At 34.8% G+C, this 25,503-nt stretch overlaps 1 protein-coding gene across 2 annotated transcripts in view; it reads left to right on the forward strand.

Moving 5' to 3' along the window:
• The first annotated feature begins 5,574 nt into the window (after positions 1-5,574).
• The window catches only part of LOC110030142 (CLP protease regulatory subunit CLPX1, mitochondrial), a 53,296-nt gene continuing 33,367 nt past the window's right edge, over positions 5,575-25,503 (forward strand). The window contains exons 1-6 of one of the 2 annotated variants that reach the window (XM_020732724.1): positions 5,575-5,630; positions 5,741-5,841; positions 11,262-11,341; positions 13,846-13,897; positions 25,106-25,179; positions 25,268-25,345. In XM_020732724.1, coding sequence (XP_020588383.1) covers positions 5,772-5,841; positions 11,262-11,341; positions 13,846-13,897; positions 25,106-25,179; positions 25,268-25,345 — 354 coding nt within the window. In that variant the 5' untranslated portion in view covers positions 5,575-5,630; positions 5,741-5,771. Of the gene's footprint in view, positions 5,631-5,740; positions 5,842-11,256; positions 11,342-13,845; positions 13,898-25,104; positions 25,180-25,267; positions 25,346-25,503 lie in introns of those variants that run through there. The other variant, XM_020732725.1, reaches the window with a different exon arrangement.

A 25,503-nucleotide genomic window follows, 5' to 3' on the forward strand; every position in this document is an offset into this window, starting at 1 on the left:
TTCTTTTGGGGGCTGACAGTAGAGGAAGGGGGGACTGCGATGGCTGGGTTTTGAAATCACAATAAGGAAATAAAAGTATGGTAAGATAAATGCCTCAGTGGGGTCGAGATACAGTCGAAGCACCACTCAAACCCTTGGAGACGATTACCACCATGAACGAGGGATAACCAGAGCACTACTTTGACGTTGTATACAACCTTCAAAGAAAAAATACCAAGGGACCTGAATTTAGATATAAAAAATAAGACCCCTAATTCCATACACATCAACTCCTATTTTTAAAGAGGATTGACCTAATTGGGAAACACTAAAATAATAAAGTGAATAAAATCAGATTTATAATTTTAGGAAAGACTTTTTAATGTAAGGAATAAGGATAAAATCAGATTTCAGATTTGAGGAAAAAATTTAAAATTAAGAAGTAGAATAAAAATCATATTTCAGTTTTAGGAAATGTAAACAGAAAAGTGCCATGAAGAAAAATAAGAAAAAAAAGAAATGAAGGAAAAGAAAGGCAGAAAAGAAAGGACTGACTGATCATCTCTCGAGCCTCGCATCACCAAGGTTTTTCAGGAAAAAATTGAGTTGTCTCCTCTTAGTTGCTTTTCTTTAATTACATTAGTATATGTTGAGTTTTCATTTAATGCTAAGATGATAAATAATCACTCTACCACTATAAAAATCAAATAACCTAAAAATATTTCAAATAATATAATAATATTTATATTTTGCATTTAACTTGAGCTCCATATTTTTTCACCAAACCAAACCAAACACCCTTTTACTAGCGCCTAGGGGTGTAAACGAGCCGAACACGAGCTGAGTCCAAAAAATGTGTTCGTGTTAAGAATTAAAGCATGATTTCAAAATTATTGTTTTTATTAAAACATCATTTGAATCTAATTTAATATTTTTTATTCTATTTTTTGAATTAAGACTTTTAATTGATTATAAATCTTTGTAGCCTTGTAGTCAAGTAAATTTTTTAAAAATACAACTCATCAATTTATATATATATATAATTGATGAGAAGTATTTCGAGCCAAAACTAGCCGAACATGAACGAATATATATATATAATTGTTTAATAGTATTTCAAGTCTAAATGAGCCCAATACAAACGATCAAATCTTTTTAGTGTTGTTCGTGTTCGGCCGCATCAGTTGAAGTGACTAAGCCCGGCAGTCGACCATACATCCGACGACTCTCTGTCCGATCCCGATCCCGATCCCGATCGAGGCCTAGGGGTGTAAACAAGCCGAACACAAGCTGAGTCCAAAAAATGTGTTCGTGTTAAGAATTAGAGCATGATTTCAAAATTATTGTTTATATTAAAACATCATTTGAATCTAATTTAATATTTTTTATTCTATTTTTTTAATTAATACTTTTAATTGATTATAAATCTTTGTAGCCTTGTAGTCAAGATATTATAAAATTGATTAGTAGTATTTCGAGCCAAAACGAGCCGAGCACGAACGAACAAATCTATGCTCGTGTTGTTCGTGTTCGGCTCGTTAACTTAACAAACGAGCCAACTAGGAGCTTCTTAACGAGCCGAACACGAGCCGTTCGTGAAAAACGAGCCGTTTTGACAGCCCTAATTCTTTATATCTTTGTTATGCACAATATACAGCAACCAAGTGTCTTGAATGTTTTAATTGTTGACTTGCAAATATTTTTAATATTGCATATGGACCACTAAACTTAATCAAATTAAAAGTGCAATTGATTTGAAAATTGAGCAAATTACTGCTAATTTCTGCCAGGCTCATCACGAGCATCGTCACATCAACTATGCGTCTCGTGAGAAGACATAGATGCAAATAAATAAATAAATAAATAAAATAATAATAATAATAATAATAAATACAAAAATGGGGTTAGAAAACCTCCGAATTTGTTTAAATATTATATTATGAAATGTGGGGTATTACATATGTCACACGATTTGCATTATTTCAACATCAGAGGGGTCCCTACCGTATGCATGAAAAGATACAACGGGGGAGGGGGAGGGGGAGCTGGAGGCACTGCAACGGAAGATTACTGGGGAGGTTCTAATCTAGGGAATGAATTTCCGACCCCTAAGGAGATTTGCAAGGGTCTAGATAAGTTTGTGATCGGCCAAGAGCGCGCTAAGAAGGTAAAAATTTGAACCTTATGATATTTTTGCTTCAAGTGGAGCTACTTTACGTATTGACTGCTTTAATTAGTTCAGGTTTTGTTTTACTCGTTGTATTTTCTGTTGTTGGAAAATTTGAAGTTTATTGTATACTCTTTGACAATAAGGGGCTGTCCGGTAACTGATGAGATTTAAGCTATTAGGATTTAATAACTCTTATAAATTCGGATTTGCTCTGGCAATGAATTTATTAAATCTTTAGGATTTAATAACTCTTATAAATTCGGATTTGCTAAATCCTAAAAAATGTCTGGCAATGAATTTATTAAATCCTGTAAATCCTGTGATACTGTTTGGTAAGTTCTACCAGGATTTACAGCAGTTGGAGTGAAAAAAAAAAAGACGTAGAGTGAGAAAAAAGATCCCTAACTTAAATCCTTAGTCTGCGAACTTAAATCCGCCGATTCACAGAATATAGTAAATCCCGCATTTACATTCAAAATCCGTGAAATCCTGATTTAACAAATTTGAAGCTTTATTTTGTCCAAAATGACGGTCTGGCAAGATTTACCTTACATCCTACTTAAATACATCTCTAAATCCTTTACCAGACAACCCCCAAGTTAGGTTAATTCCTTTGGAAGTTATCTTGCAACATTTTCTCGTGCTTCTCTCTTGATGTTCAGAGGATAATCATTGGGGAAGTTCATGTTTAAATTCCTTCAATTAGTTATTCTGAAAGAGCAGCAATAGCTGGAATGAGCTTTTTACATCAATTTATCAATTCCCATTTCTTATCAACAAATTTCCTAAGCCTATTTCCACTCAAAATATTGATGATGACTGAGGATTTTGAGCGCTAGTGCTGGCTGATAAATGTTGGTATGAATGATTTACAGTAAAGCATGGTTGTATTACCATTTTCATGTGTTATTGATAATCTTACAAGCTATGTGCATGTTTTAATTCTGCAATTGTGTGTTCACTTCTTTGGTATTTTCATGTCATAAAACTTTTAGAAAAATGTAACCTGGACTTTTCTTTGTGCCATTCAATTTCATATCATGTTTTTTAAACTTGTATGAGAGGTTCTTATTTGTAATAAAGTTATTACCATTCTTCAAAAATAAAGTAGTTTACTGAATTAGATAATGTTTTATACTCAAGGGTTTATTTGGGAGAATTGCAACTGATTATAAAATTAACCTTGCAAGAAAAATAGAGTTCTTGAAAGTTGCTTGGGTATTATTGAAAATTTTCCGTAGAGAAGCTAGATGATAACATTTTTACATCCACCACATTTTAGTATATTTGATTGTGAAAAGCTTCTCATTACAAAATTTTTTGAAAAGCATATAAGAAGCCAAACAGAGGCGTGGCAACGACTTGTAAAGTTAAAAAAAACCCATGCTAAATACACCGAAGTTGATTGTAGTAGACTTGGGAATTCTTATATGGATGTGTGGTAAAATTAAGAAGGATAGATTGTTGATTGATTATATTAGAAAGATTGTGGGAGTATTGCTCATTGAAAATATGACAATGAATGATATAGTTTAGCCATGTGCGATGGAGGTCAAAAGATGTCTTCATGAGGCAAGCAGGTACATTTAATGTGCATGAATTTGGAAATAATGTGGTGTATCATAGCAATACGTCTAGACATTGTGTTAAAAGATTCACTCTATAGGAATGAATATAGATGGAGGTTTTATAAAGCTGACCTTATAGAATTGGGATAATATGTTGACGATCTTCATTAAGTTTCATTTGTCTTCTTAAAGTTCTAGTGATCAGATCTCCAATCTCAACATTGAGCCAGCTTCAATTATCTACAGTAGCTCTCATAGAATATAAGTATTGTGCTTGCTATGGTTGGTATAATTTTTGGAATAAAATTAATTATTTTGTTGTGCAAATTTACTTTGTTCCATAATGGTCTGTACTGGAAATTTGCATGCTTTTATTATTGTATTACAAAGATTTACTTACAAGTAGGTTGGACTCAACATTTATTGATTAATTTACATTCACTAGCTACCTTTCCATTCACCATTTTGTTTTTTGTTGTATAGTGTCTAATTTTATTCCACCATACAATGTATGGATTCTAATTAGATTTTCATGATCATACTATTAGATAAATTGCGTGTATGTCAGTTTACACTGTTATTATTTTATTTTGGAGTTGTTTGAGGATTAGTTAGTGCTTGAGAATAAGAGAATCAAAAGATTTGAGGAAACTATTTCCAGGTAAGGTTTGTTAAAAATGTAAATGATGAGAAGATTGATGATCATTGTTCCTGGCAGTAGCTTTCTTAATGATTATTTAGTATCCATTCTCTTCATAGATGCCTTGTTTTTTTAAACCACTGTATGAGAAATACCATAAGCTTTAACATAGAATTAAAGTATGGGATTAACAAATAATATCCTAGTGACTAGGCAATAGAATATGGGTTATGTCAATAAGTAATACATCCCCTCAAACATTATTTTTATAACTCTCTATTTATAGTTAATTAAGCATTCAAACATTACAAGAAGAGGGATATGGTTGATCAATTAACATGGGAAAGATTTGGGAGTGGTCTGGCTTTTATTTTGGTTGCCGTCAAAGTTGATTGGCGTAGTGTTGCACCGGTAGGCTGAAGATGAGTTGCTGTAGTGTTGGCGGGCTTGTCAGAGTGGGAGATGGGAAGTTGACGGAGAGTTTGTGGAGGTGATGTCACCAAAGAAGATGAAGTTGATGGTTACGAAACAGACCTAACTTAAATTTGTTCTTCTCACAATTTCCCCATTCTCCTTTATACACTGTTGGTTTCGTCGGATGCCTTCGTGCAAGAGCCCCCATCTTATTCATATGATACCCTCACATATTCATATGCTGCATATCTTATTGTTTTCTTCTCCCATGAGCTCTTGGCATGGCTTCCTTGTCTTATTGCTGTCAAGGGTTTTAGATAATTTGGGTAGGGTTGAATACGGAGAAGATGAGAGGAAGGGAGCGAGTGATTGCAAGAGAGTGAGCTAGTTGAAGTGCAAGTAAAGAGAGCACCAGAGAGGAACGGGCCAAGGGTTATTTAGTTTTTAGGTTTTTATTTTATGGTATTTATATATTTTTTTAATGAGCTGGACATCCAACTCTGTAAAGGGAGTGGCACATAACTAGTTACGAGAATTGGGGTGTATGGGCTTTGCTGCTATGGGAGGTATGGCACTGGGATGGGCTTTCCTTTTTCTTTTTCTTTTTCTTAAATAACAATAGGTCAACGATAGATTTAGTTGCCTTGCTGATCAAGCACTATAAATTTTCATTTGTAGGTAATGACATTTACAGCAATTCATTGCATGCATCGTGCTTTTCCGGTTATATTTTTCTTTATGATTTGCTTATATACTTTACTGTTTGTGAATAAAAAGCACTTGCTTTACCGCTCCAGGTACTCTCTGTAGCAGTCTACAATCATTACAAGAGGATCTATTATGATAATCTGTCAGACTGGTTGGATTTACTTCTTATCCTCTCAGTAATTTTTTCTATATTCATTTGCCTAGAACATTTGCCAGAGGTGATGCCATTGCCCTCATTTATTTAATGAAACTGGTTATTAGGTCTGCAGGCGATTCAAATACTGATGGATCTATGATTAATGATAATGATACGGTGGAACTTGAAAAAAGCAACATTCTTTTAATTGGTCCCACTGGCTCAGGTATCCACATGGCTTTTTCATCCCGTTTTTTTTCAACTTTATTAAATCTTCTAGTGCTTCTATAAGTATTCATTTTTTTCAAGTACTTTTAATCATTAGAAACGGTCATGCTAATCATCAGTCATTAGCAATGTTTTATTTACCTGATTTCTTTCAACTTAATCCAAAATTTACGGAGTTTACATTCATGGGGCACAACTTTTCAATTCTCTCTTTTTTTGTCAGATGAAATATTTTTCAATGAATTTTCTGAAGAATTGATACCTTGAGAGCTTAGATTGAGCATTCTTGTTTAATAATGGGGTGTATCTTTTAAATGACAGACTTTCTGAACATATGAGTGTTCATAATATTATTGTGCTTTGATTTTGACTTCTATAATTTTATTTAAACGGATAAATAAATGCAACGATCGGAGTTTCAAATATCAATCAACAAGTTTAGGCTTTGGTTGTATGTGTTTACTGTGTATCATGATTAGCTACTGCCCTGCATGTGAAAAAGCAGAAGAAAACCACTAATTGACGTATGGGAGTCTTAGTGCCTTATCCCTTTTAAGATTTATCAATTGAATTTTGTCCTCATTTATGTCTCTTTGTGCCATCTCTCGCATGCTGTTCATATTTCAGATGATATCCGTTGGTGTCAAATGGCATTTTTTGGATCTGCATCACTAGCAACATTTTGATTCTTTCCCCCATTGAAATATTGATTTTGTATCACTATATTAAAAGCTACAAAGTGTGTACAAAACTGTGCCTTTAGGCATTTACAAAAGGAGCCATATCTTCTAAATGAAGAGAAAAGAGAGCATGTTGTTCATTTACACGTTTCAAAGTAAAATCCCCTTGAAGGGCAAAGTGGGCATAACAATGTGCAACTCTATTTCCATCTCCAACTATGTGTTAAAATATAACTTGTTTGTACTGCAAGAGGAAAGCAAAACCTGGTTTGGCTTGTTGGTAGGCTTGCCAAACTCTTCCATGCATGGATTCTCTAAATAAGTTGATCACATTCACATTGTACCCCCTCTATGATGATGCCTTTGATCTCAATCATCCATGGTTCAATGATGAGTTGAAGGGAATAGCTTGAACTTTTGCTTGCATTGCGATGATTTGCTTGTAGAACCAGACTCCATAAAGATACAAAATAGATACCAACCCTCATCCTGTATTGCGTTCCTTTTCTAATGGCAACACCTCTTATTTTCTTCTATTTTTTTCTTATTTAGTAGAGGAGTTGGTGTGAAGTTTCAGAGGCGAATAAGAACCTCTTAGATAAAGAAATGCATTCCTCTAATATGTAATTATATATTTAAAATTTTATTTTACGTAAAAATAATTTCAATTTAAATTAAGATTTTAATTTTTTCTGAGGGATTAAATGGTCAAATAATCATGAAGTATTTTTACACCAGCATTTATTAGACTAATTTGCAACTATTATTTGTGTGACTTTCATAACTTCCCTTGTGACAATTTGCTGAGAGAAGTTTTATAGAGTTGCAACATTATTGAAAGAATCCATGGTATTTGTGTAAAAATAGTCAACTAATTATACATTTTAAATAAGATATGTAAATTTTGAGAAGTTCCTAAATAAAGTTAGGTGCTTTGCTATATAAAATATCTCTTAATACTCTTTTAATAATACTGGTAAATTCCTGTGTACCATAAAACTGTAGACCTCAACATGCTTTTCATGAGCTTAGCAGATATGGACACACTTCTCATACACCTAACATGTGCCAAGTTGAAAATCATGCTTTTAGTACATGTGCAATAAGCAGTAGAAAATAGGCTCTTTATACGAGAATATATGATTAATGTCAGAGGTTGAAAGGAAAATGGGACCAAAGGTTTCATGGATAGAAATTATTTAGAACGTTTTGTGAAGATTAAGTTTAACACCTCATACAACACCGCAAAAAATCATTGAGAAATAAATCTTTGTAATATCGACCTTAATGATTGAGATTTGTCTAATGAAGATGATAATTTTTTAAAAATTAAAGCTAGAAACAATCTAGGTACCCCAATCAAGAGACATCTTGAGATGGGTAGGATTTGTGACATTGATGAGTGCTTTTCTTGTGAGCCAATTTTGGAAAATTTGCTTTCTCAGTGATATTGAAAGTTATATTGAAGAGAATGCTGGTGTTAGTAATGATGATTGTAACGGGAAAACTTCTTATTATTCAATTGAAAGAATATGTTACATATTTATACACACTCCTATGTCTATATAGTAGGAATATTTCTAATTTAGAATAAATCTTATAATTAGATCTCATCTAATTAGAGTATATAATATCAATCCTCCAAATATACATGTTTCCTAATATATACCCATTAAATTTAATATTTTCTATAACACTCCCCTTCAAGCTAGCGTATGTATATTTATCATGCCCAACTTGTTACAAATATAAGTGACTCCAGCTCTTTTAAGGGCCTTTGTGAAGATTTCACCTAATTGTTCCTCAATTTTTTACATGAGATGTAAAAATCAAAATTTTTTAATCTTTTCATGAACAAAATGATAATTTATCTCGTGTGCTTAGTTCATTGATTAAAAAGCAGAGTTTGAAGCAATATGAATTGCAGTTTGGTTATCACACCACAACTTTGCTAGAACTATTTTCTTAAAAGCCATTTCGGTTAGGAATTGAGATGCCCACATCAATTTTGTGCCATTGTTCTATACAAATTTTGCACTGGACCGTGACATTACATTTTGCTTCTTACTTTTCCATGAAATCAAATTATCACCCAACAAAAACATAATATTCAGTAATGGATCTTCGATCAATCTTAAAACCTACCCAATTTGTATTTGAGAAACATTCAATATTTTTATGCTTATGATTCTAATATAGAATCTCTTTTCCAAAAGCTCTTTTGAGGAAACATAGTATCTGTTCCAGAGTTGACCAATGTTGAATTATGGGGGAAGATATGAACTAAGTTATAGTGCTAACTGAATACACATTGTCAGGGCGAGTCACTGTGAGGTTGTTTAAAATTCCCACCAAGTTCCTATTATCATTCATGATCATTAAATACCTCCATCCTTGGTAAGTTGGTTGATTGGAAGCATCGAAGCACTATATGGCTTAACCCTTAATTTTCTAGTTTCTGCTAACAAATTCAACACATACGTCGAGATCGAAATATACCCTTCTTGTTCCTTGATACCTCAATCCTCGAGAAGTACTTCAATATACTCAGATCTTTAGTGTTGAACTGTTTGTGGAGAGATAACTTTCATGATAAAATTTTATGCACATCACTTTCAGTAATAATAATGTTATAAACATACATCACTAATTGAATGATCTCAGAAGCAGATTGTTTGTAGAATACAATGTGATCACTTTTGCTTTTCTACATCTCAAACTCTTCCACTGCATGACAATCTTACGAACCATACCCCCCTTGGGGTTTTGCTTCAATCTATATAGTGACTTCCAAAGACAACATACTTTACCAGACTCCCCATTAGCAACAAACTTAGAAGGTTGCTTCATGTATACCCCTTCTAAAAGATCACCATGCTGAAATATATTATTCACATTAATCTGGTGTAGAGACCAATTCTTCGTTGTAGCCAAGCATAGGAAGAGGCGAGTCAAAGTCAACTTAGCTATCGAAGAGAATGTGTCTAAGTAGTCAGTCCCATAAATCTGAGTGTAGCCCCTAACGAACAACCAAACTTTGTGATGAGCTACAGATCTATCAGAATGAAACTTAAATGCAAATATTCATTTACATCCAACAACTTTTTTGCCAGAGGGTAATCCAATTAGTTCTCAAGTTTTTTTTTTTCAATTAAGAAATTTATCTCGTCAAGCTTCGTTGCCTGCACCCATAATGGTATAGGGCTTGTTGAATATATCTCGAGGCCTCAACAGAGTCAAGGTAAGTAATATATAATATCCTGAATATTTTTTATGTCGTCTATTGAAGATTAAATTTTATCATTGTGTTAAACAACCCTAAAACTAAATAGTGTTGTACATTTTCCTTTGACCTTTCACTTTTGACGTTTCACCTTTCGCCAACACAATTCAAGTAGCTTTAGTCATTGGTCATGAACCTGTTTCATGTTTATCTTATTAGAGCGTTTAATGTTAGATAGGATTAGTTTTGTTTTGATCAATTATTTTGAATTTTGAAGGGTTTAGGTATGTTTCTAAGGGGTTTCACGTGCTTTCATAAGAATGACAATAAACGAATCGATTTCCAAGGTCGATAAATGTATTTTAATTTTTTGAGAGAGGAAAGGAGGTGTGATAGTAATCACATGATGGTTTGGAAATCAAATGATGATGCAATGATCAATCGTCCATAGTAGATATCTTTGTAGCCTAAGGGGATTGATCCAGTGCAAGTTCCTTTAGTCTGTTGTCATGAATCTTGTTCATCTTTAGTATCGTGCTAGATGTCAGTTGGGAGTAGTTTGGTATTTACTATTTGTTTAAAGGTTATTTTAATAAGCCTTATTTTTTATAAGCAGTGTTTAGTGCATTGTAAATGCTAATTAGATTTGAAGATTAATTGAAATCAGAGATTTGGCTACCCTTATGGGGATTTTTTTGTATTCTTTGGTTTCTTCTTTTGTTTCTTCCTCTCTCCAAGGATTTCATTCTTGTATATCCCCAATCTCTTTCTTCTCTCTACCTATCCAATGCTCTTCCTATATTTGCTTTGTCTTTCTTATTATCCGAATCCGTATCATATCATCCAATATTTTATCGCTATCAAGAAAGGACTTGATTGCATGTAATGATGCAGTGATTTACAGAATAGAAAACTTGTAAAAAACTGAAGTTCTAATTGAGAAAGAATTCAGAAAAAGAACTAACTTGTTTATGAGGATAATATTCATGCTGACCCATTTGAAAATAGTACTCTGCCCTTGAATTGTATTTATTCAATTATCATTCGGTACATTTGATATTTGTTTAGACGCCAAAACTTAAACATAAGGATGAACTTTATGGCTTAGTCAAGGGACTTTAACTGATGATTTTTAGTGAAGCTTCGTAGGTGAGTAGCTATGCAAGAACTTACATCAACTTTTGTATATTTTGTTATGCCTACTTTACAATATTACACAAGATTGAAATGCTAGCTGTTCCTGCTAGATTAACTAGTTCAAAGAACGATGAAAGGTTTGCTGGGAACACTCTTGCTGTTTTCATAACACTAAAAGCCATGTGGGTAACAATATTTTTTTCTCCGTTTTGGAAAATTGGCGTTGATTTGTGAGGTTAGAATTGCTTAGTGCATTTTTATTCTGTTTATTGTTGTTTCAGATGAACGTTGCTAAGTATCTAGGACTAAACTTTCTCATAAGGATTCATTCATGTTTATCTATTCTTATGTATTTGTAAACTTTTCTTTCAAGGACAGGGAAAACACTACTAGCGAAAACATTGGCCCGATTTGTGAATGTACCTTTTGTCATTGCTGATGCCACAACCCTCACACAGGCAAGTTTCTTTGTAGTAGAAGAGTTAGCTTTCATGAATTCTTTACATTTACTTCTTTAAAAGTTTAACATGAAATTGGCCATTGATGAGAATATTATTTCATTATCATATGATGATATGCTTGTTCTGATTGATAATATGTGTTTTTCTATATGTTATGCTTTTATCTACAGCATTAGTGGGAAGTCAATTATGTTTTAACGCAGAGATGGTCTAAGAAAAATCAAGCAGGTGAACTAATCACATCTATGGAGTCGCTTACTAAATGGGGTGGTTCTGAAACAAGTTTTGCTGGGCTGGTATATCATATTTGGGTTCTGTCAGATATATGTGCTTATAACAGTCGTGCCAGCCCATCCTAATCCATCCTTGACCGTGAAAAGATCAGATTATAATACCTGGGCTGGGCCAGTCTATTTAACTAATGGGGTTATGTAAAATAAATAGGCTAGCCTATATTTCAAGAACAACCCAGACAAAACTAGAACACCCCAGACAAAACTATATAATTTCATTTAATTTTGTCAAGGGTAAACCATTAATGAAAAATGCTGTTTGTTACAAGGGCTCTAAGTTCTCATTTTTTTTAGTATATATATACCTGAATCGACTTCTCTTTCTTGAATTCAAATTTATCTTTCATTTTTTTTATTCTCAAAAAATGAATTTGATTGAAAAGACTGCTCATACTTAAAAAAATTAAATCTTTCCCAGACTTTCTAAATTGGTAATTTTTCCAAGACATTTTTTCGTTTATAAACAAATTATTTTTTTATCCTTATCTTATATGATATCAGAAATTTTCGAAGTACTTGTCAATTTTAACTTTACTTTTAAAATTTTACTTGTCCATTTTCCAATAGTTAAAAAATTTCAAACCACCCAATAATTAGAATATATATTTTTCTCTACTAGCCATTTTTGCTTCTAGAATTCTTTGAACCACCTCAAAGTTAAGAAAATACCATAATATTCCTATAACCAGTTATTAGATTTTTCACCACCTTTTTAACTTTTGTCAGTTTTGAAATGAAAAACTTAGGATTGAAATGAATTGTGCTCTTGTGCTATGGGATTGTAAATACCAATATCATGCAATTAAGAGAGTTCTTTTGAAAGAAATAAAAAAGTAAGATTTTTCTGAAAAAAATAAATTCTAGACATTTCTTGATCTATAGCTAATATGAAAATTAGATAGGAAATGCTTATCACTTGCTTTACTATCTTTTATATAATGTCAAAGCAAATGCTGACTTTATTCCGTTGTTTGTATTTAAGGACAGATAATCCTCCATAGCAAGAAATCTATGTTTTTTTTTTAATCCACTTGTGATGACGGTACCAAAGACCTGGGGGAAGGATCTGCAGTGGTTTTGAGAGAGCTCAAGAATCAGAAAGCAATAACAAAAGAGATCGAGGAATGATTGTGGCTAGTGATGAGAAGGATTTTGAGGGTTTATGTGACGTGTAGGTGATAATGAGAGAGAAGAGAAGCTGAGACTTCAATCTGATTGACTCATGTGTAATTGGCTAGAGAGGCTGGCTCATTTAGGTAGTTCAATCAAACAAGATTTTAGGTTCATTCCATAAAATATTTGTAACCATTTAAATTTGCTTATTTAAGCTTATAATAGGCCAGCTTAACAGGTTCGTTGGCAGCTCGATCCAGTTGACACCTCATATGGGCTTAATCAACCACATATGAAGTCCCGTAGGTTTTCATTAGGGTTTTTGGTCAAATCTAACCTTTACCAACCTTTCAGATCACAGCTAACTTGACTGAATCCCTTTTTAAACTGTTAGTACACTTTGTGGCATGTGATTCCTGAACACTGGTCATTCGTATTGGATTTTACAATTTTTCCTTTGAATCAATATGGTTCAGAGAATCATACATAATTAGTGAAGACAATCTAAAACTTTATTAGAACATAAACCGTGTAGCTTTGAGGTTTAATACTAATAAACTAGATGAAATCATTTGATTAACTATTTTAGATGTCATCTGATTTTTGTGTATGTTGGCCCAAGCTGTATGTTTTGTTAAGTAGCATGTTAGGAAACATTCACCTGTAGTTTGGTTTGCTCATCTCTTTGAAGTCGAATAATCAAAATCGCACTGATTTGAACCTTAAAAGAAGATTTGGTTTGCTCATCTCTTTGAAGTCGAATAATCAAAATCACACTGATTTGAACCTTAAAAGTTACATGAAGGTGCCGTTGGATTTCTTTCAATTTAATTGTATTTGTTCGAATAATCAAAATCGCACTGATTTGAACCTTAAAAGTTACATGAAGGTGACCGTTGGATTTCTTTCAATTTAATTGTATTTGTTTGTTGTGAAACTTAATACATATTTATTCATTACTGGCATGATCTAGTTTATCTTTATCTGTGCTGTTATGATGTTCTTTGAAAACTTGAGAATTTTAGCCTTCCTAGATGCTCAATTTCCTCCATGAATTTTTTCTCTTAATTTGGTGGAATGTGATTGATTTTGTAGGCAGGATATGTTGGTGAAGATGTGGAGTCCATACTTTACAAACTTTTGATGGTATTTGCTGATTTCAGTCATTATTTTTCTCGTCATTCTTTCTTATATCTGCATATTTGATGAGAAAAATGTGAATTTTTATTACTTGAATGTGCAAAGTCAGTAGTAACTCTTTTCTATGTCTATCCAATTGATGTGTCGTTCAGCCCCTATTCTACTCAAACTACAATGTCATAGCATTAAGCTCTTGGATTGTAGTTGAATTTAATTACGTCATCAACTATTTATCCATGCAAATTAGCAGCAATCTTAATAAATGAAGAAATCTAATTTATTTATCATTTTAGTATGAAATCGGTAGTGAACATCTAACAAGAAATGGTGCATTTTAGCTTTTGTAAAGTGCTCATTGAAATGAGATTTCTATATCCTACTTATCAAGTTCTTGGACTTGTTATGAATGTAATTTCTAAATCCCAGTTTACATGTATTTTCAAACGGTGTACTTCCAAGTTAGTTTTTAGTGGGAACAACACAGTTAGATAATTTAATATAGCATTTTCAAGGAATTAAGCGCTATGCAATTCACAAGAATTTTTTTTTTTTTAATGGCCAAAGTGCAAAGTGAAAGCGGTGTTTTTACTAACTTAAAGGTTCATGAGTTGTTTGTCATATATACGGAAAATATGCATACAATAGTTTTTTAATTACTCAAACTTAAATTACATGAAGTAATTTACCAACAAGTATCTTCTCCACGAAATGTTGTTCCATAGGCTTTTTAACCTTTAATTTAAGTTTTTTGAGGACCGAATAGCTTTTGTCATCTTCAGGAGCCCGAATAGCTTTTGTCATCTTCAGGAGCGAGGGTTATAAAAAACGCTCTATTAGCAGAGAATGGTTGAGGCTTAGTTGGAATGTCTATTGACGTCACCTTGCAGCTCATAAAGCATAAGCTATTCTTCCAATCACACACTTTATTCTCTAGTCTGAATTTTCCAAATGACGGTAGCAATGAAAAGGATGAATCCCTCTTTATATGCCTTCACAGTGAATAAATGACAAAATCGGTTGAAAGATCGATGCATCTTCTTGAATCTCGTATACAAAATCATCGTGCTATACTCACAAATGTGTTGGGTCTTATCTGAGTTGATACTACTACGCAGTAGTTAAGAGTATCTACAAATCGACACACAAGGGAAATCTTAGCCTAACCCGGATTGATCTTTATAGTAGCAGATTTCATTATCATCTATCAAGTTTAGGAATTCATCTTCCCCCATTAGGCGAAGCTTGGCAGCATCTCCAAAGTCATAATTTGCTTGCAAAACATTTATACTAATTCTTCCTAACTTGGACTTTCCTACAAACGAACCTTTTGTAAATGCCTGGTTGCTATTGTAAAAGACAGAAGCCATCTTTTGGAAACAGAGTGGAGGTATTAATGTTGACCTCATTTTTAGTAAGGTCCCAGTCTCCTACTCTTAGAACCTAGGATTTAGCTTTAGGAGTTCTTATTGACCATCCTAGCGGACTAGCAATAGAGCCCACCTCCCGTAGAACTTCAAACCACTTCTTGGCTCATTTTCGTGAAAAACTCGCATGAGTGGTTCCAAGCACTCAACTTCTAGTTGCAAGGGTTAAGGACCAACGTGTAGAGGGCCTGAAAATGAGTTCCTACAGGATCAGAAGGCCTTAGGTGAACCCTCCATGACTCGAATACTCACAAACGTCGTACTTCACGCACGCGCTACACCACGCACGAAAGTGACACTTTTTTGGACGGATCGTCAGCGAGCTCACCCGAACGACTCCGGATGATGAAATGGACCACACGGATGTGTCCGGGACGTCGACTTTAGCCAGGAAAGACACCCATATCACTATGATTATGCGCTGACATAAACAACACGAAAATTGATGCGCATTAAGTTTAATTAAATGAGACGAGTTTAGGCTTAACCAGGGATCAATTCGGGCTAAGCATAGCCCAATTATATCTCGGGTCAGGCTACAACCCAATTTGTAATTTGAAATTTCAAATTTGAAATTACCTCATCTAAACCCTTAATTAAATTTAATGAGGCCTTATTACTTTCTAATTAAGTTGTTGCGTTAATAGACGTTAATCAATTCCTCCGTTAATCAATTCCCCGCCGTTTCACTTGTAATGGGCACATTGAAAATTTGGATATACAGATCGAGCGCTTCCTCCCCGGAGAGACATTCGACTCCATCTTCCTCTCACGACGAGATTCAATCCCCCGCTAGCCTCCACTGTCTCTTCCTCTGCCCTAAAGAATCCCGCACGCCTCTCCTCTGCATCAGAGCTCCCATTCGCCTCTTCCGCTCGAGTCACCTGCTGGCTTCTTCTCTTCCCTGCGCCAAACAACCGCTCCGTTCGAACTCACCCCCTTCCTCTTCTGCATCGAAGCCCTCGACACCTCCCGCCTGTGCACCGAAGTCCTCGCTCACCTCTTCCTTGCCCGACCGAAGCTCTCCTCCTCTCTACGAACAGAACCCCCGCACTCCTCTCCGAACCAAAGCCGCTCGCCTCTCGTCTCCTCACGCAACAGCCCGTAGCGCTCGCCTTCCTCTCTCGACAGAAATCCAGCTCGACTTGTCTTCCTCCTCTGCCTCTCCCGAGCTCCTGCTCATCTTCCTTCGCTCGCCAACCTTCCCTCGCTCGCCTTCTTCTTCTCCCGAGGCTTCTCTGCTCGAGCCCACTCGACAGGGAAAGACGAAGCGCCCGCTCCTCCTGCGCCTCACCCGCACCTCCTCTGTGAACAGAAACCGACGCCTGCTTGATTCGGCTCCCTTTTCTCGCGCCTGCTTCTTCGCTATAGTCCCGCTCTCAAGACAAGCGCCCGCTCCTCCTGCGCCTCACCCGCACCTCCTTTGTGAACAGAAACTGACGCCTGCTTGATTCGGCTCCCTTCTCTCGCGTCTGCTTCTTCGCTATAGTCCCGCTCTCAAGACATTTACTCCCGCTCGCCTGCTTAACCGAAGCCTGCGACATTTTTTTTTCTTCCTCTGCGCGACCTCTCTCAGGAGTCGTCTCTCGGAACAGAACTCCGCTTGATTCGGCCCGATCCAGCTCTTTGGATTAATTCGGCACCCGCTCCTAATCTAGACAAGACGCTCGCCTTCTTCCTCGCTCGGTCTGCTCGATTTGGTTCTCCTCGCTCGACAGGATTCCTCCCCCTTGGTTTCTTCTTACCCGAAATTTGTGAGATTGGTAGGTACAAGTTCGATCTCCCCGCTTAAATTTTTTTATAAGATCTTTAATCGAAAGTGCTGAATCTGTTGAAAGCTGAAAGGAAACTGTCTGAGGAATTGAACTAGTCCTGTTTATATCATTCAGTTTAAAGCTTTTTAATGCATTCTTTCATCCATAAGACTTGATCCCATGATGGCGGAGCTTAACATATGCTGCAGACACTTCATAATTTATTTATCTGCTTACATTTGTTATGATAGTAGCTCTTCCAATCATAGGGACTGATTTTTGGAGATTTCCAAATAGTATTTTGCGTTGAACCGTATTAACCGAATTTATGCCCTAGTTAGAAAGATGCAAGCAGTGGTCTGATGCACAATTTTATTCATTGGGCAACCTGATCTCTGCTTGCTTTTGTTGGTCTTCCTTGAACAACTTAGTCACTGTTTTGGAGGGTTTTGCGCCCCATTTATATGCTGTTTAAGGTTGTCAATCACTGTAAAGTTCTGTTTGGTGTTTAATAGTTGCTGTTTGGAATGATAGGAGGCGTTGTAAGCATTGTTTGCATTTCAAAGCCACCTTTTGGAATGTAGGAAGGGCTGTAAGGTGTTGTCCAATGCTCCTAGTCGCTGCCCGATGTTGTAGGAAGTTGTAGGACTACTACCTAAACCTCCAAGTTGCTGCCCAGTGTCGTAGAACCGTTGTCTGGTGCTAAGTACTGTTTGGAAGCTTAGAGTTGCTGTTTGCTGTTTAAAACTACTGTTTGGTGCTAGGAATTGCTGTTTTGAAGCTTAAAACTGCTGTTTGGTGCTAGGGACTGTTGTTCGGAAGCCTAGAATTGTTGTTTGGTGATTATTATGAGTTGTTGTTGGGATTCCCTAGCTGCTGTCCCGAGCTGTGGGAGGCCTTATGATCGTTGTTTAGGCTTGCTAATTGCTGTTTGGGTTCATAGGAACTCATGCAGACGCTATTCGAAATTCCTAGCTGCTATTCGGAGTCGTAGGATCACCGTACACACTTGCTAGTAGCTTTCTGGAGCCGCAGGAGGTCGTAGGATCACCGTACTAGCTCGCCAGTGGCAGTTAGGAGTTGTAGGAAGTCTTAGGATCACCTTTTTTGAGTTCCTTGTTGTTGCTACAACTTGTTCTACTGTTTACTATTTTCTTCCATTCTCTGCAATTTATTTAAATTCACTGTAAATTATATTGTATTTTGTGAGTTAAACATGCAACAGGGATAACTGCAGATATGCCAAGTACACAAGTACATTTTATTTGTTGTTGTTTTGTCATTGCAATTTGCTCTTGCTCTAACACATTATGGAGATACTGAATACAATTTCACTTTAGAAAATTTCACTTTGGAAAAAAAAATGAATTTTTAAAATTAAACAACATTTTCAAAACAAATCAAAACAAAACAAAACATAACACGCTCTTTCGAATTTACGGGAGTCCCTCGGAGGAGGTAGCCCACGGTTCCTAACGAGATCTCACCGGTTTAAATGGATTTCACAATTCGTTTAAGCTAAGTAAATTCAAAAGAAAATAGTGATACCAAAAACGAGGGAACCGTGAGATGCTAACCGGTGTCGCTCTAATCAACTTAACCCCCCAATGACAACAAAACCGAGACATTGAAATACACTTGGTAAAACTGTTTGAACCTTAGACTTTAAGACTGCTACTTCGACGAGGAGCCCGAAGCAACTTCGTGGGCAGCACGACAAGGAGTTTGGAGCATACTACAAGTAGAGGGGGTCGTCATTCTACAACATCAAAGAAAGTCTTCACCAACTAAACTTCCTTAGTTTAAACAACTCATAGGACTTCGATGTAGCTCGCCTAGCGCGACGTAATTCCTCACCCTCTTTTAGGCCCCTGCACAACCACGTTGTGCAACGTAAGTCCTAACTCGTCTTAGGTTCCGAGGTTGTTATGTGGTACGACGTTAACCCTCTTATCTTTGCGACCTATTTGCATAACCAGTTATTATGTAAGTGTAAGTCTCAAATAATAAAATTGACAGGATTGAACACTCAAATAGCATTTTCTCCAAAACAAACACAGCCACACAGTAGGATAGTCTGGGAAGTCATTGAGGTTTCTTCTCGGGATCTATGACATCCCCTACCATACCGTTTTCTTTCTCCGACTCCTAAAAATAACTGTTCCTATTTGAGCCACTCTCACTTGCTTTTCCACTCCATACCGTGAAAGCCTAAACTTTGAAATGTTGAAGACTAGTACCTCTGATCATTATCGAGAGTTTTCTCAAGTGACCCCAATCATTTGAGATGTAATTAACTATAGGGGCTTGCCTTTATAGGGAACTTGGAACTTAGGTAAAATAAACCCTATTTAATCTTTGTATTAGATAAGAGAACTTATATGATAGGAGAACTTGTATGTCACATATAAAAGGTTCGCAGGCCAAATGAATGTCACAAAACTCTTAGTTTACAGGATTGAGTCTATCGCTGAGGTATACACTGATTTTTCAGGAGGGTGTAATATTCGCGGTATCGGACACGATTATGCAAACTATTGGACTAATGAGATCCATTTGGTCTCATTTCTTTTCAAAAATTAAAACACACTACTTTCAAAACCTAAACTATATGCCTCTTATATTTAAATTAAATTTCAAAAATTATTTTCTTATTCAATTTTCAAAATCATAAAAAAAAAGTTGACCGAAAATTAAGAACTAAGGTTTCAAAACCCTCATTAGTATTAGGGAAGTGGAAGGAAGAGTAACGAAGAATATCAACAAACTTAGTTATATTAACGAATAGTGCATAAGAGCTATTAAAAGACTATTTTTTGAGTAAAATCTTTCTGAATCAACAGTGATTTCATTAAATAATTAGTACAGTACAAACTATCACAAACGATTCACTCATAATACAAAACATAATTTTCAACTCACTACAGCAAGACAAAAAAGCCAAGGACAATGATTATGGGCATCTTCAACTGTAATTTTCATTTTCAAAGAAGTCGTAAGACAAATTTTACCTCTGGACTTGAATTTGTTTGACTGAATTGATTCTAAGCATTTTTGGAAAAAAATAGGTCGTGAAACCATCTCAGCTACTAGTTTACTAATTTCTTCAAAGAAAGCTTTTATTCCGCCAAACTCATTCTTCAACTCACCAACTAATTTCTTAGTTCAACCAGTTGATTTAATAGTTCAACTGTTTTTGCTTCATTTTCCGATTTGAATTTGACCATCTCTTTGGTGAGATATCTAGTTCATGTTCATCATCTCGACGTCAACATTGGCTCAATGATTAATTGCAATCTCGGTAGATAATTCATGAGCGACCTCTTTAAGTAAAGACATAGGAGTTTGATGTACTTCACACATTTAAGCAACAGTGGGAAGTTGTTGCACTTTTCCAAGTAACTGATTAGGATATTCCCTTCGAAAGGGGCATATGCAAGTAACACAACACCATATTCCGCTAGCACATGTAAGACCATTGAGCAAAAAAGCTCATCTTTACCGTCAACAGTCGAGTTTATAGTTTGAGCTTCAAGAGTTTTCATAGTTGCAAGTTCAATAGGAAGCTGGGTGACTTCCTCGAGAATTATTTTTTTTCATGCTCCATACTTATTGGAACTGATTGGACAACATTCTAACTAATTTTCTCAGCAATATTTTTTTCATAAGCAATTTTAGATGGAGCATGGTGATTAATAGATCACCCCTCACCCATAAGCTCACTCAAAGTAAATTGCACTTTATTGTTAAGGTGTTCATTCCCTTAAACTTATCTATCATATGTCTAGAGGGTCTAGTCACTACATCGCAATTGTTCTCAAAATTGCGTTGTCTCCACAACAAGATAAGGTTCAACTTCGACTGGTGCTTTCACAATGACTAGAGTTTTAGCGGTGTAGAAGGGTCTTGAAATAGGGGGACAAGAAGTCCATTCCTAGGAACTTTTTCTTGTTCTTTCTCTATGTTCACATTTTGTGATTCTTTGAGCTTTCTTTTTTTCTTTCGCTTACAAATAAGGAAGCACCAAGTTTTTCTTTTGGAATTTCGATTTGATCCATTGTGACATCCTTCATTTGTTGCAATGATCACGGAAAGAACAAAGAGAGATGAATGAAAAAAAAATTTGGCTATTGAGAAGAAAAAACTCTTTTGTGCTTTATTTATAAATGATAGTAAGGGACACAAAATACGATATACTTTTAAATATTTACTCTTGTATTGATAATTTTTTTGATCTCATATTATTTTTGCAATTTTCTGTCATATCATTAAACGAATTAAGGAACTATATATGTATAGCTGAATATGTGACCACAGATTGAGATTTGAATAGAATATTTCAAATATATTAGAATAAAGCTCAACAATGCAACTTGGCAAATTAGCGCAGACGACCTACTCGGCCAATTAGTTCAACAAACTAGTTTGTTGGGCTAATTAAGCGAGTCAAGTTGAATTCATAAACTCTTATGATAGTCGAATGACATTATGCAACCTATGCTACACATTTAACTATGACATTGTAATCATTTTAATATATTTTCTTTTTTCTTTTTTAAAGGGGGGAGGGGGGGTGGCATTTGCATACATACCACCCAACTCTTATGTATTTACATATTTACTACCTAAACTTTAATTCGTACATTTATACCACCAAAATATTTCATATCACATCGAAAATACCACCATTTTAACATTTAAAAAGTGAAATACACCTTTTCATGCATAGGCAAGATGATATGTATGTAAAAATTAAAGTTTAGGTGATATGTAAATACATAAGAATTGAGTGGTTTGAATTTTTCTTTTTTTATTGGTGTAGCCATTTATGTAAAAGACCTTGAGGTCAGCTCAAGCCTATATATAGGGGAGGCCACCAGAGGGGTAGGGCGACTCTTTTTCTGGAATTTCTAGAGTAACTCTCTACAAACACTCCCTACAATCTCTTTGTTCCTACTTTTTTTTTCTTTTACATGCTCTTACCTCTTAGAGAAATAATTTTTATTGGAGGAGATTTAAATAGACATGTCAGTAGAGTGGTAGATGATTTTCACAATATTCATCATGGTGGCTACAGTTTTGGAGTGATTAATGATGAAGGTAGAGTTATATTAGATATTGTTATATTAGATTTTGCTTTAGCGTATGATTTTGTTATTGCTAATACTTTATTTAAAAAAAAAAAGAGATAGAGCATATTATTATTTATAAGAATGGTTCTAATAAAACACAAATTGATTATTTTCTTATGAGAAGAAGAGATTGTTGAGAATGTAAAGATTGTATGATCATTCCAAGTATGAATTTAAATACTCAACACCGATTATTAGTTCTGGATTTTATGATGAAGAGTTGTAAAATAAAGAATACTATGAATTATTGTCATAAAATAGATGGGGGCACATAAAAGAGAAATAAAATTATTTTTATGAGTAAACTTCAAGATTTTAAGCTTTGTGATGTTCATGAAGAAATAAATTCTGTGGGATAAAATAACAAATTCTATTAAACAAGGGGTAAAATATGTACTTAGAGAATTAAAAGAAAAAAAATTTTATATATAAAAATAATGGCTGGTGGAATAAAATTGTGCAAAAAAAGATAACATATAAGAAGTTATGTTATAAAATTTGGTTTAAATTTAAAAAATTAGAGAACTGAGAAAAATATACAGACCCATAGGGAGTCTAAGAGAACAATTTGTGAAACTAAAAATTCTGTTTTTAGTGATCTTTATAATATGTTAGATACTAAAAATGATGAAAAATATATGTATAAACTAGCCAAACAAAGAGAAAAGAAATTAATGATTTAACTCAAGTAAAGTATATTAAAGATGAAAATCTAAAGGTGTTTTCCTTAGAAAACGATATTCAATATAGGTGAGTGAGCAATTTTGATAATTTTTTCAATAAAGTTTTTGAAAATACGATCGACTTTAGTGTTCTTAATATCGCTAATAATAATAAAACATTTCATTTTTATCGTTGCATTAGTAAAAAAATAGTTGAGAAGACTAAAGAAAATTAAGGGTGGAAAGTTTTTAGGGCCTGACGATATCCTAGTTGAAGTGTGGAAATATTTAGGAGATTTGAGAGTTTCTTGGCTTATTAAACTCTTTAATATTATTTTAAAAACTAAAACAATGCTTGAGGAATAGAGGGCATCCCCATTTTTAGGAATAAAGGGGATGCACAAGAGTGTGCAAATTATAGAGGAATTAAGTTGATGTGCATACTTTAAAATTATGGTAGAGGGTAATTGAACATAGTTTAAGACGCATTATCAGTTTGGATTTAAGCTGGACAGGTCTACTATGAAAGCTATGCATTTTTTGAGAGGTTTGTTGGAGAATTACATAGAAACTAAGGAGGATCTACATATGATTTTTATTGATTTAGGAAAAGCTTACGATAAAGCTCCAAGAGATAGCCTTTAGAAAGTTCTAGAGAAGAAAGGTGTTGATATGACTTATATTCAAGTCATTAAAGATATGTATGCTTGAGTTGTTACTTGTGTTCAAACAGAAGGTGGATTGACCAAATATTTTTCTATTTTAGTTGGATTACATCAGGGATTGACTTTAAGCCCATATCTATTTTGTTTTATCATGATTTTTATTGATTTAGGAAAAGCTTACGATAAAACTCCAAGAGATAGGGGATGTTATTAGTAGAATTGAAGTTGGTTGATTGAATTGGAGGAATGCAACGGTTGGTCAAACGTTTGAAGTGAGGTTGATATAGATGGGAATGTTATCAGTTGAATTAATGTTGGTTGGTTGAAGTAGAGGAATGCAACCGGTCTTGTTCAAAGTGATGGTGATATAGATGGGGGTGTTTTTAGTAGAATTCAAGTTTGGTTGGTTGAAGTGGACGAATGCTCGGTCCTACTGTGTGATAGAAAAGTACCGCTTCAATTGAAAGGAAAATTTTATAAGATGGTGGTGAGACATGCAATGCTCTGTAGCGTTGAATGTTGACCTTTAAAAGAGAAGCATAAAACTAAGGGTGTGTTTGAGACAGCTTGTGCGTTTCAGGATAAGCAGTTTATCCTGAAACGCAGCCCGTGGGCGGGGGCGGGCCACGGGGTTCGACCCGCAGCCTGCGTTTAGTGTAAAACCCCAAACGCGGTTTCGAATAAACTTGTGAAACGTGCAAACCAAACGATTCAGAGGCGTTTAGAGACTTGCAATGCTCTGTAGCGTTGAATGTTGACCTTTAAAAGAGAAGCATAAAACTAAGTGTTTCCGAGATGAGAATGCTTAGGTGGATGATTAGCTTTACACTTAAAAAGACAAAATGCAGAATGAATACATCTGTGATAGGGTTGGTGTAGCTCTTGTGGCGGACAATTAGAGGGAGTCGTCTTAGATGGTTTTGCTCAAATATAGCGTCGACCATCTGATGATCCAGTTAGGAGGCTAGATGTTTTAGATTCGATTTATGTTAAGAAAGGTAGAGGTAGAACTTGAAAGACTTGGGCATATTGTATAAAAAATGATCTTAATTCTTTAGAATTAAATGAAAATTTGACATTCAATGGGACGCAATTGAGAAAAAGGATTTATATAGTTGACCTTACTTGGTGGGATAAAGGCTTGTTGTTGTTGCTGTTGTACAAGCCCTTACCTAGGTATTGTAAGACCACAGACAATTCAAGATTCAGCAGGTTTCAAGTGAAAGGCATGGAATTTCACTATATGGCTAAGTTTGTGGGTTATTTTGGAATGGAATAGATTGAATGCATATTGAATTGACTGTTACAGGAACACTGATGTGATGAAAATAATCTTAGTCTGTATGTTTGTCTAATTTATAAGCACTGACAATTGTTATCAAGTTAGGTGCTTTGGTTTATTTCAAAGTATCAACTATTAATACTGCACAATAAATAAGGTAGATTGCACATTTAAAATTTGAACCTAATTAACAAGTTTGAACTCATTTATCAAGCATTCTCATGGGCTACAAAAGTACCACGTTTCCCATAAATATATATATATTTGTGATTGCCTAAAAACTTTTGTTTTTCAGGCAGCTGACTTTAATGTGACGGCGGCCCAACAAGGAATTGTTTATATTGATGAAGTTGACAAGATCACTAAGAAGGTTCTATAAATTCAAGATGAATTGTGTTATTATACAATTTTGTGATTGAACTTTTCCTAAAATGATATTTTTTTTGCATTTTGCACAGGCTGAGAGTCTAAACATTAGCAGAGATGTATCTGGGGAAGGAGTTCAACAGGCATTGTTGAAAATGCTTGAAGGAACAGTAAGCGATTGCGCACACATTTCCAAATAACATTTTTTTTTTCTTTGCGCTTAAATTTGTGCTTTTCATATTTTCTGTTTATGTTGTTTTTTCCTATTCTTATAAAATTTGCTTGTGGAAAAGAAATAAACATTACCCTCCCACTCCCCCCCCCCACC

The sequence above is a fragment of the Phalaenopsis equestris genome, unplaced genomic scaffold (genome assembly GCF_001263595.1).
Source record: "Phalaenopsis equestris unplaced genomic scaffold, ASM126359v1 Scaffold000665, whole genome shotgun sequence".
In the NCBI taxonomy this organism is placed as follows: Eukaryota; Viridiplantae; Streptophyta; class Magnoliopsida; order Asparagales; family Orchidaceae; genus Phalaenopsis; species Phalaenopsis equestris.